Source organism: Artemia franciscana, chromosome 16, assembly GCF_032884065.1.
Source record: "Artemia franciscana chromosome 16, ASM3288406v1, whole genome shotgun sequence".
In the NCBI taxonomy this organism is placed as follows: domain Eukaryota; kingdom Metazoa; phylum Arthropoda; class Branchiopoda; order Anostraca; family Artemiidae; genus Artemia; species Artemia franciscana.
The window spans coordinates 19,550,588-19,562,683 of record NC_088878.1 but is presented as its reverse complement, the minus strand read 5'-3'; the positions used below and the strand labels follow the sequence as shown (position 1 = coordinate 19,562,683).

Below are 12,096 nucleotides of genomic sequence, written 5' to 3'. Positions count from 1 at the left end.
AGGCTCGTAACTTTTGATGGCTAAGACTAAACTTGATGAAACTTATATATTTAAAATCAGCATTAAAATGCGATTCTTTTGATGTAGCTATTTATATCAAAATTCAATTTTTTAGAGTTTTGGTTACTATTGAGCCGGGTCGCTCCTTACTACAGTTCGTTACCACGAACTGTTTGAAAGATGAGAGATGGCTGTTTAAAGATTGCATAGTGTTTCGTCTGTTTTTTTTTTCTTTGCATATTTCTTTGATTTTGAATGAATAGTTAGCATTTATTTGTTGTAGTTTTGCTGCTGAACAGGGACATTTTAGGTCCCTAAATTGAGCAACATATTATTGATTGTAAGTGCAATTTTAGTAATTTTTTTGATGAAATAAACGCATACCTAACTACCTAGTAGTGCCAGGGCAACATCCAGGATTTTCTTCTGGGGAGGGGGGCTACCAAAATAATTTTGGGTTAGAGAGCTTATCAAAAGGGGGTTTCTAGCCAGTTTCTCGCCCCTCTCCCGCCTGTATAAGTTTCTTACTAGAGATGAAGGTGGAGACAAAGTGTCTAAGGTTACTTTCCTTTAATTCAATTTTAATGCCAAAATAAAATGTAATTTTTCAATTAATGTTTCTGCTAGATTTGTAGCGTATTCTCTTACAAACTCGTGGTTTTCTCATGTAAATTCCTAACAGTAATAGGCTGCTTTTCGAACACAATTTCTGTTAATTGTCAAATAAACTCAAATAACCAAAAGAAAAAGCTACTGGGAATTGTCTTTTCAAACAGTTCGTGGTAACGAACTGTAGTAAGGAGCGACCCGGCCCAATAGTAACCAAAACTCTAAAAAATTGAATTTTGATATCAATAGCTACATCAAAAGAATCGCATTTTAATGCTGATTTTAAATATATAAGTTTCATCAAGTTTAGTCTTACCCATCAAAAGTTACGAGCCTGAGAAAATTTGCCTTATTTAGGAAAATAGGGGGAAACACCCCCTAAAAGTCGTAAGATCTTAACGAAAATGACACCATCAGATTCAGCGTATCAGAGAACCATACTGTAGAAGTTTCAAGCTCCTATCTACAAAAATGTGGAATTTTGTATTTTTTGCCAGAAGACAAATCACGGGTGCGTGTTTATTTTTTTGTTTTTTTTTTGTTTTTTTTTTCTTTTCCCCAGGGGTCATCGTATCGACCAAGTGGTCCTAGAATGTCGCAAGATGGCTCATTCTAACGGAAATGAAAAGTTCTAGTGCCCTTTTTAAGTGACCAAAAAAATTGGAGGGCATCTAGGCCCCCTCCCACGCTCATTTTTTTCCCAAAGTCAACGGATCAAAATTTTGAGATAGCCATTATGTTCAGCATAGTCGAAAACCATAATAACTATGTCTTTGGGGATGATTTACTCCCCCGCAATCCCTGGGGGAGGGGCTGCAAGTTACAAACTTTGACCATTGTTTACATATAGTAATGGTTATTGGGAAGTGTAAAAACGTTTTCAGGGGGATTTTATTTTGTTTGGGGGTGGGTTTTAGGAGAGGGGGCTATGTTGGAGGATCTTTCCTTGGAGGAATCTGTCATGGGGGAAGAAAAATTCAATGACAAGGGCGCAGGATTCTCTAGCATTACTATAAGAAAACAATGAAAAATAAACATGAAAACGTTTTTTCAAATGAAAGGAAGAAGTAGCATTGAAACTTAAAACGAACAGAGATTATTACGCATATGAGGGGTTCTAAAAATACTTTAGCATAAAGAGCGAGGTATTTAGGAGGAGATAAATATCTTGCTCTTTATGCTGAAGTATTTTTTTGTAATTTCAACTATTTATTCTACGGCCTTTCTGATTCAGGGATCATTCTTAAGGAATTGGGACAAAACTTACGATCTAATGTAAAGAACGAGGTATTAACGAGGGTACAAATCCCCTCGTATACATAATAAAAATATAAGGTTATGAAAGTTTGTTACGTAAGTTTATTCTTAAGTTGCGTATATTTTTTACTAATAAAAACGTTCGTTAAAAATTAAAAGTTCTGGTTGCCTTTTTAAGTAACCGAAAAATTGGAGGGCAACTAAGCCTCCTTTTCCACCCCTTATTTCTCAAAATCGTCTGATCAAAACTAATAGAAAGCCATTTAGCCAAAAAAAGAATTAATATACAAATTTCATTTTAATAATTATGTGCGGAGAGCCAAAAGTTTTAATGTATTAATTCGAAAACGTTCAGAAATTAAATAAAAAAAACTAATTTTTTTAGCTGAAAGTAAAGAGCGACATTAAAACTTAAAACAGACAGAAATTACTCCGTATATGAAATGAGTTGTCCCCTCCGCAATCCCTCGCTCTTTACGCTAAAGTTTGACTCTTTGCCACAATTCTACTTTTTAGAACAATTTAAAGCTTTAGTGTAAAGAGCGAGGGATTGCGGAGGGGACAACTCTTTTCATATACGGAGTAATTTCTGTTCGTTTTAAGTTTTAATGTCGCTCCTTACTTTCAGCTAAAAAAATTAGTTTTTTTTATTTAATTCTTTTTCCCAGGGGTAATTTCAATTATATGTCTTCGGCTTGTGGCTAAATAAGTTGTTAAATAAAGTTGTTAAAAAAAAAAGCATTTTTCGACTGAAAGCAAGGAACAATATTAAACCTTAAAACGAACAGAAATTATTAGGCATTTGAGGGGGTTGCCCCCTTCTCAGTACCTCACTGTTTACGCCAATGTTAGACTTTTTGTTCCGGTTATTTAAGAATGACTCCTGACACACAAGGACCGTTTAATTAGAATAATAAGCTTTTTTACAAGTTCAGAAACACTTAAGCATAAAGAGGGAGGTTCACAGCCAGGTGTTAACCTGCATACCACTGTGATTGGTGTGGTTAAGCAGAAGTTAGTTGTTAGTGATTTCACGGATGGGCATATTACAAGCGTATTTCGATTCCGGCAGAATATAATCAGCGCTGATGGTTCTGGTAAAGTAGCTCCCATAATGGTGAAGTTTCAGAGCAAAGATATTGTCCGAAGAGTCTTCAAAGAAAAAGCAAAATTAGCGCTTACCGGTGTATACATCACTGAGGCTTTAACAAAGCGTCGAAGAGACATTTTGAACATGGCGATAGACAAATTTGGTGTGAAGTATGTTTGGACAGACAATGGTAATGTCCTTGTGAAAAGGCCAAGCGACCCTTCTGTTCGCAGAATAAGGTCACTTGTCGATTGCATGTGATTTTGTTGATTTATTTTTTTTCTCCTTTTCTTTTTCAGATATTTTTTTGATTTTGATTTTTATTGTTCGATAGTAACGCCAATATTTACTATTTTTCGTTTTAATGGGTACTGATCTACTAAGTTTGCGGCTTAAACGATATGAACAAGACCCATTTGATATTGACAAATATTTATTATCTAAACTTGTGGCAGAGCAGTCTACTTTAAGTTTTCGGCCGGGTCATTTTAGCACGTATATTAATGGACCTGTAGACATTAATAAAAGAATAAATAAGTGCCTTGTGTGCGCGTGGAACTGCCACATTACGTCATCTTATCATGATATTGTTCAGTTTATGTATGAAAATGATTCTATTCAGCTGCTTGCTTTATGTGAAACTTATTAGGTTAGCAATAGTCTTCTCTCATTCTATAGTTTTCTAGGGTATTGTTTAGAATCGAAAAACCGTTCAAAAATGGGCAGAGGAGGCCTGGCGTTTCTAGTAAGGGACTCTCTACAGTATAAGGTGCGTGATGATCTTGAGGTTTGGCTAGAGGGTGAGTTTGAAAGTTTTTCTGTTGGAGTTAGATTTGAAGAAAAGAATTTTTATTTTGTATTATTTATAGACCACCAAGTGCTATGTTTGATCGTTTTATATCTGGTTTTGATGATTTAATACTGAATGTAAGAAATTCAGGTTTGGAATTTATGATAATGGGTGATTTTAATTATGATTTGAAAATTCTAGCTTGTATGAATCTTGATTTTTTAAATTTCATGTCATCTCATGATCTATACCCAGTGGTCACAGTTCCAACAAGGATCACCAAGCATTCTGCGACCTTGATTGACAATATATTTGTTTCGTCACGTCAAGTAGCAAGTAAATGCGCAGACGTTATAATTTCGCCTATCTCCGATCACCTGCCAGTCCTAGCTAGATTAGGACTTCGTATAAAAAAAAAGTAGTGAAGCGTAATATAAAGATCCGAGATATGAAGCCAGCAAACGTTAAAATGTTTTCAGATGAGCTAAGTGCTTTAAATTGGGAGAGTAAATTTAGGGAGAATAGCCCATCTTTGGCTTTTGAAAAGTTCAACACCCCGCTGCTAGGTATTTACGACTTGATCTGCCCACTGAAAAGCATGAAAATAAGAAAAAAAGCTGTAAGAAAACCTTGGGTTGATGATGAGCTTTTGCGAATGATTGATATAAGAAATGCTTTGTATACAGCACACATCAATGAACCAAATGATTTTAGTTTTGCACAGTTTAAGGATCAACGTAATCTAGTTAACTCTACTAGACGAAAGAAAATGAGAAACTTTTATGGTAATAAATTTAAGAAAAATGCATCAAACCCTAAAGCCACTTGGAAAATTACTAATGAAGTGATCAGAGGTAGTCCTGCTCCACAAAAGTATAGCCTAAATTTTGGTGGCGAAATAGTTCGAGATCTTAACAAAGTATGTGATTTGTTTGCTTATCATTTCTCGAAGATTGGTGAAACTGTTCAGAGTGAAGCAGCAGTGAACAACGAGTTGCTGATAGAAGAATCAACTTTTTATGACCTAAGAGGTCAAGATTTTGAAATGAAATTAGAACCCTGCGATTCTGTAGAAATAGAGAAGATTGTTTCTTCAATAAAATCAAACAGTTCTGGGACCGATGGCCTCAACCTACGAACTCTAAAATCAGTCCTTCCAAATATTCTTCCAGGATTAGTATTTTTGAAAAATCTGTCAATGGCAGAGGGTCAATTTCCCTGTTCGCTGAAAATGGCCAAAGTCATCCCGCTTCCGAAGTCTGGGACTCTAAGTGACCTTTCAAATTGAAGACCTATATCAATACTACCCATCATTTCAAAGCTGTATGAAAAAATAGTGCACAAAAGACTATATGAGCATGTAAAAAATTGTAGATTTCTGTCTGAAACTCAATTTGGATTTAGAAAAAGTCATTCAACTGTGCATGCCGCTTTAAATTTAATTGATAAGGTAAACGGTGCACTGGAAAAAAAATTATTTTTGCATGACCATTTTCATTGATTTTAAGAAAGCTTTTGATACTGTTGATTTTGGAATTTTGTTGGATATATTGTCGAAGTTAGGTATTAGGAATATGTGTTTGAGTTGGTTTGAGTCGTATTTGCGAGGTATAAGTGTAAAAGTCGTAATAAATAATGAAGTTTCACAAGCTTACCCATTGAATTGCGGAGTGCCAAAAGGTTCTGTCCTAGGTCCTCTTTTATTTTTAATTTATGTAGATACTATAAGATTTTTTTGTCCCTGGTTACTTAACGTCTTTTGCTGATGACACTCCTATAACTGTTATTACCAAATTGTTGCCGGACTTGATAGACCGAGCAAACAGTGCTTTAAAGGGACTACATACGTTTGTTAAACTCAGTAAACTTGCTGTTAATGCTTCAAAAACAAGTTACATGGTTTTTAGAAGGACTGGTGAGCCCCAAGATTTACCTTCAGATATTAAGTACAATGGTGTTTCTTTAAAACAAGTCCAAGAAACGCGTTACGTCGTGTTTCTTCTTGACTTCAAACTGAGTTGCAAGGCGCACAATGACCTAGTTTCCGGCAAAGTGTCAAGGGGAGTTGTAATGCTCCGGTGTCTAAGCAATGTGCTTCCTTTGAAAGTTTTAATGTCACTGTACCATACTTTAATAGCGTCGTATATAAATTATGGTTGTTTAATCTGGGCTAATAACTTTCACTCTAATTACAGGAGAGTTCAAGTGCAACAAAATAAAGCAATTAGAATTCTAGGAAATTATGATCGTGGAAGCGCTAGCACTGTGTCTATATATAAAAAGTTTGATATTTTGGATGTTAGAAAAATCAGAGACATGCAGATTGGTATTTTAGTATATCAGTGTCTACATAATTTAGGACCTGATATTTTTAATGATTTTTTTAGCTTGGGTTCTTCCTATCATGATTACGACACGCGAAATTCAAATAATCTTGCTCATGAGTTTCGGAATACTTCCCGGTCGGCTCATGTCATCAGATACATGGGACTGTCCGTCTGGAATCCATTTCCACTGCAAGTTAAGGAAGCAGAGAGTCTGCCTCAGCTGAAGCGTCGCCTCAAGGCCCATCTTCTGAACAATTAGTAATGTTTAGTATTTTAGATTGAGAGAAGGGTATCTCCCCCCATTTTGTTAAATTGACCATTAGTCCAGAATTGTTTTGTTTTCTTTTTTTTGCGTTTTTTTTTGTAGTTTATCTTATTAATTTTTCTGTTTGATGTAAGTGAAATATTTTAAAGAAATGGATCGTATTTGATGTCAGCTATGCTTACAGGCCATTGCGGCCTATTTTTTTAGCTGATGAATGAAAGTTTATTGTATTGTTTTTTGAATAAATTACCTACCTACCTACCTACTGAGGAGGGGGCAACTCCTTCGTATGTGTAATGACAGCCAAAACAAAAATCTGGGAAAATTGTGGTCTCGAGTATAAAACGGATATTATTGGTAGTTACAAGGCTTTTATTATTTAAAAAAGGTAAAATTAATATGCAAATTTCGTTTTAATTATTCATGTACGGTGAGCCAAGTTCAAAACCTGCACTAATTAAATTACGTTCAGAAAGTAAATATAAAAAAAGAAAAGAAAAAACACCAAAGAGAGGTAAAACTCAATGGAAAGACATCAAACGAGACTTCGGCCAGTAGAGAGAAAAGATGAAAGACTTTAAGCAACGCGGATTTTTCGCTTTTATCTAAACTAAACTTCCTCATCACAAGATAAACAAAGATAAAAATACAAGCTCTGTGGCTTTATAGCCTCTTTTATAACTCTAATAGCTTCTTTCTCCTGCGTGGGTCAGTTACGACAATTGTATTTATTAATATTGGTGGTGGTTTTATTTGCTTTTAGTTTAGTGCTTTTCTTTTATCTTTATTTATCTTGTGCTGAGGACGCCTAGTTTACGATGTCTTTTCATTGAGTGTTACCTCTCTTTGTTGTTTTTTTTTTTGTTATGGCTTGCCAGTTCGGCTTAAGAACTTTCAAATAAAAAAAAACAAGTTTTTTTTTAACTGGAAGTAAGGAGCGACATTAAATTTAAAACGAACAGAAATTATTCCGTATATACAACGGGCTCTCCCTCCCCAATCCCCCGCTCTTTACGCTAAAGTTATTTTATTGTTTTAAAAAGTAGAGTTGTGAGGAAGAGTCAAACTTTGGCGTAAAGAGTGGGGCGTTGAGGAAGGGACAGCCCCTTTCATAGACGGAGTAATTTCTGTTCGTTTTAAGTTTCAATGTCGCTCCTTACCTTCAGTTAAAAAACTTGTTTTTTTTATTTAATTTTATATTAAAAGGATGCTCATTTAAGGTTCTTGTTCCGTGTGGAACATGGTATTTTACAACAAGCCAACAGCTGTATCGATTGGACAAGATTTCATAATATTGTATTAATTAGTTTCGGATCGATCCAATCAACCGATCTTTCCTTATCTAAACATACTTAGATAATAAAGAAATGTTCTTATTTCTCCAAATATTTAGTCTATTTTCAACGTGTTTTTGAATCAAATAAAATACAAAGCAATTTTCAAATATATAAATTAGGATGGCGAATAAAACTGGATCTCAGCTACTAAGTGATAGCAAAATTGTTGTCTTTTGTTCAAGTATTTACAATATGGGAACGTATAATATTATATACCAAATGCTTACACGGGGAACATAAACATTAAGGAAAAGTAGCGCAGTCTGAGAGGGGCTGTGGCTGAACATACATTCAGCAAAAAATGAAATACTCACGATTTCATTCAAAGGATGAAAATACTCAGCAAAAAAAAAGAAGCAGGCCTAAGTTTCCAGTCTCAATGAGTACTTCTGGAATGAGGTTTTGAGATTCTTCACTGTACAAAATGACAAAATAACGGGTTAAATATTTTGCCAAAATTTTGCGAGAAATGACCAATCCGTCTGCGCCCAAGTTGAATTGGGATACCCTCATTTTAGCTTATTGAATCCACAGACCCTCTAAACTAATCCCGTGTTTAATAAGGTAATTGCAAGTAATTTTGTAAGTTTTTGCGTTAAATAGGCAATTAAGATTATTGCATTGTGTTAAATAGCCCTTATTGAAATTATTAAATTATTTATTTGCCTAATGTGTGTCAGACCACAGTAAGTTGCAGTTTCATTCTTTTTTAAATAAATTAAAAAAAACAAGTCTTCTTAAATGAAGTAAGGAGCAACATGAAAACTTAAAACGAACAGAAATTACTCCGTTTATGAAAGGGGCTTTTCCTCCTCAACGCCTCGCTCTTTACACTAAAATTAAATAAAAAAAACTAATTTTTTTTAGCTGAAAGTAAGGAGCGACATTAAAACGAACAGAAATTACTCTGTATATGAAATGAGTTGTCCCCTCCGCAATCCCTCGCTCTTTACGCTAAAGCTTTAAATTGTTTTAAAAAGTAGAATTGTGGCAAAGAATCAACTTTAGCGTAAAGAGCGAGGGATTGCGGAGGGGACAACTCATTTCATATACGGAGTAATTTCTGTTCGTTTTAATGTCGCTCCTTACTTTCAGCTAAAAAAAATTAGTTTTTTTTATTTAATTTCTGAACGTTTTTGAATTAATGCATGTTTGGTGTTGGCTCTCCGCACATAAATTATTAAAATGAAATTTGTACATTAATTCTTTTTTTGGCTAAATGGCTTTCTTTTAGTTTTGATCAGACGATTTTGAGAAATAAGGGGTGGAGAAGGAGGCCTAGCTGCCCTCCAATTTTTCGGTTACTTAAAAAGGCAACTAGAACTTTTAATTTTTAACGAACGTTTTTATTAGTAAAAAATATACGTAACTTAAGAATTAACTTACGTAACAAACTTTCATAACCTTATATTTTTATTATGTAAAAGAGGGTATTTGTACCCTCGTTAATACCTCGCTCTTTACACTAAATCGTAAGTTTTGCCTCCTAAATACCTGGCTCTTTATGCTAAAGTATTTTTAGAACCCCTCATATGCGTAATAATCTCTGTTCGTTTTAAGTTTCAATGCTACTTCTTCCTTTCATTTGAAAAAACGTTTTCATGTTTATTTTTCATTGTTTTCTTATAGTAATGCTAGAGAATCCTGCGCCCTTGTCATTGAATTTTTCTTCCCCATGACAGATTCCTCCAAGGAAAGATCCTCCAACATAGCCCCCTCTCCTCAGCCCTACCCCCAAACAAAATAAAATCCCCCTGAAAACGTCTGTACACTTCCCAATAACCATTACTATATGTAAACACTGGTCAAAGTTTGTAACTTGCAGCCCCTCCCCCAGGGATTGTGGGGGAGTAAGTCATCCCCGAAGACATATTTATTATGGTTTTCGACTATGCTGAACAAAATGGCCATCTCAAAATTTTGAGCCGTTGACTTTGGGAAAAAATTGAGCGTGGGAGGGGGCCTAGATGCCCTCCAATTTTTTTGGTCACTTAAAAAGGGCACTAGAACTTTTCATTTCCGTTAGAATGAGCCCTCTTGCGACATTCTAGGACCACTTGGTCGATACGATGACCCCTGGGGAAAAGAAAGAAAAAAAAAACAAAAAACAAATAAACACGCACCCGTGATTTGTCTTCTGGCAAAAAATACAAAATTCTACATTTTTGTAGATAGGAGCTTGAAACTTCTACAGTATGGTTTTCTGATACGCTGAATCTGATGGTGTCATTTTCGTTAAGATCCTACGACTTTTAGGGGGTGTTTCCCCCTATTTTCCTAAATAAGGCAAATTTTCTCAGGCTCGTAACTTTTGATGGGTAAGACTAAACTTGATGAAATTTATATATTCAAAATCAGCATTAAAATGCGATTCTTTTGATGTAGCTATTGATATCAAAATTCAATTTTTTAGAGTTTTGGTTACTATTGAGCCGGGTCGCTCCTTTTTTTTAAAACAGTAAGAAACTTTAGCGTAAAGAGCGGGGCGTTGAGGAGGAATGAAGAAAGATGTTTGAAAAAGAACAGTCAGTAAGATCAGGTGTCCTCAGGCTTTCCTTTAGATATTTTCTGTCAAAAGATGTAAGATCTGAGCACTTTGAAGAGTAAAAAAATGGGTCTATTATTAGTTTGAACGGTCTCTGATGGAAACTGCAGGTTTAATCATCAACTGTTGCCAAGTCCCAGTTGAGAAAATGCCGAATAAATTTGACGGTGGGCACGGTTAGTTTTATGAAATTTGTCATAAATTAGTTCCCTAATATATCCAAGTGCTGATATATTTTTCACATGTCTGTAGAACGCCAAATAAAACCCAGAATTAAAACAAAATTCCTTTACAGGATGCAGATGGCGTGTTAAAGATCTTACATACAGAATTTCAAGATATCCATCAAAGTTAAAAAAGCTGGACGTTGACATCGAAATCGCCAGAGCCTTTAATCTATGGACCAAAGCTACACAATTGAACTTTTTCAAAAGGGAAACAGGCGGAGTTCATATCGAGATAAGGTACTCTCAAATTAAAATTAATTAACAATAAAAATGTTTGGGTATTTAAAGAGGAAGTGCAAAAACTATATGAAGTAATTTACACCTAGATGAAATAGTAGAATTCAATCAACGTCGTATCCAGGTGGAAAGGAGAGGTCGGAGCTTGAACCCTCCACCTTGGAATTTTTGTCCGACTCGTGAAAACGTAACAAAATGCGTACAAACAATTTTCTGATTCATTTTTAGTTTTTTTGTAAACTCCCTGAAAAATTCCCCCCCCCCTCAAACAAAAATCCTGGATACACTGTTGGATTCGATATATCTTTCTGTATTCTATAATTATTCTGACAATCATAATTCGTCTGTATTGAAACGGCTAATAAATGTTACTAACTGAAGGAAAAGTATTTTCCATCTTCCCAAAATAAATTTTTTTGTGTCTGTCCATTCCTCCACCCAACCACCCCTCACCCCCCAAAAAAAGAATAAAGAAGTTTTAACCTTATCCTTCTGAAGCGAGACGAGACAGGATATGCTCTTTTGTGATGATCAGAAACTAACTAGTCTTCGATTGTAAATGTACATCGGGAAAATATTGGCTTCGGCCATACTTTGTAAAGCCTCACATGATTTTGTTTTACGGATATTTACCAATTCTATAAAGTAAGATTAACTGAGGTAGACATAGACTACCTAAATTTTACTTACTGAATTGTGCTGGAAAGATGATCTATTTTGAGCTTCATGGCAATTATTGTTTTAACCTTTATTCATGAGCTAAATCACTGAAGTTGATTTGTCCTCATTCTGTTAGCATTGAAATATGTGATAATTTAGACCGTTATATACATTTACGTACCTTTATCTTTTGAAAACTCAGAACTAGCCTACTCAAATGGCATGTTTCTGTTCAACCAGAAACTTACGGAGGGGGTGGAGGGCTCATTCCCTTTTTATTCCCTCCTCCAAAAAGTTCATATTTTTCAGCTTTCTCTTTTATTTTTTTTGAATTTTCAAACAGTTTTCCCTATTTTTGCTGATTATCGAGGTTTTGTCTGCCCCTGTGAAATGTCGGTCCGTAGATACAAATTCCTATTTATTCATCTATAATGTCAACCTCGACAGTGGTCAAGTCCTATCATCACCCATAGTAGAAAATTCCATATTTAAAGCAATTTATCCAAAAATTCTTCTTAAATATTTTCATATAATACCGTGTGAATAGAAAATAAAAACAGCAGCGTTAGTTGTGAGTTTTTTTTTGGGTCGACAGATTTACCATAGTGGTTTCAATGGGAATTAGATAATAGCATTTTATATTTCTGACTCATGTGCATATTTTTCCTTATAAAATTAATTTTGATTCTCATTCATTGTTTTAGTTCAAATTTTTGTTTCATTTCAAAAATTGGTTCGTCTAAGTGACACCT

General features: G+C 34.8%; 2 protein-coding genes across 7 annotated transcripts in view; both read left to right on the top strand.

The window, feature by feature from the left end:
* The window catches only part of LOC136037180 (serine/threonine-protein phosphatase 2A regulatory subunit B'' subunit alpha-like), a 317,624-nt gene that overhangs the window by 158,794 nt on the left and 146,734 nt on the right, over nt 1–12,096 (top strand). The gene's annotated exons all lie outside the window — the stretch shown is intronic.
* LOC136036858 (matrix metalloproteinase-24-like) overlaps nt 1–12,096 on the top strand; it is a 79,028-nt gene that overhangs the window by 58,683 nt on the left and 8,249 nt on the right. The window contains exon 4 of the mRNA XM_065719192.1: nt 10,516–10,684. Coding sequence (XP_065575264.1) covers nt 10,516–10,684 — 169 coding nt within the window. The remainder of the gene's footprint in view (nt 1–10,515; nt 10,685–12,096) is intronic.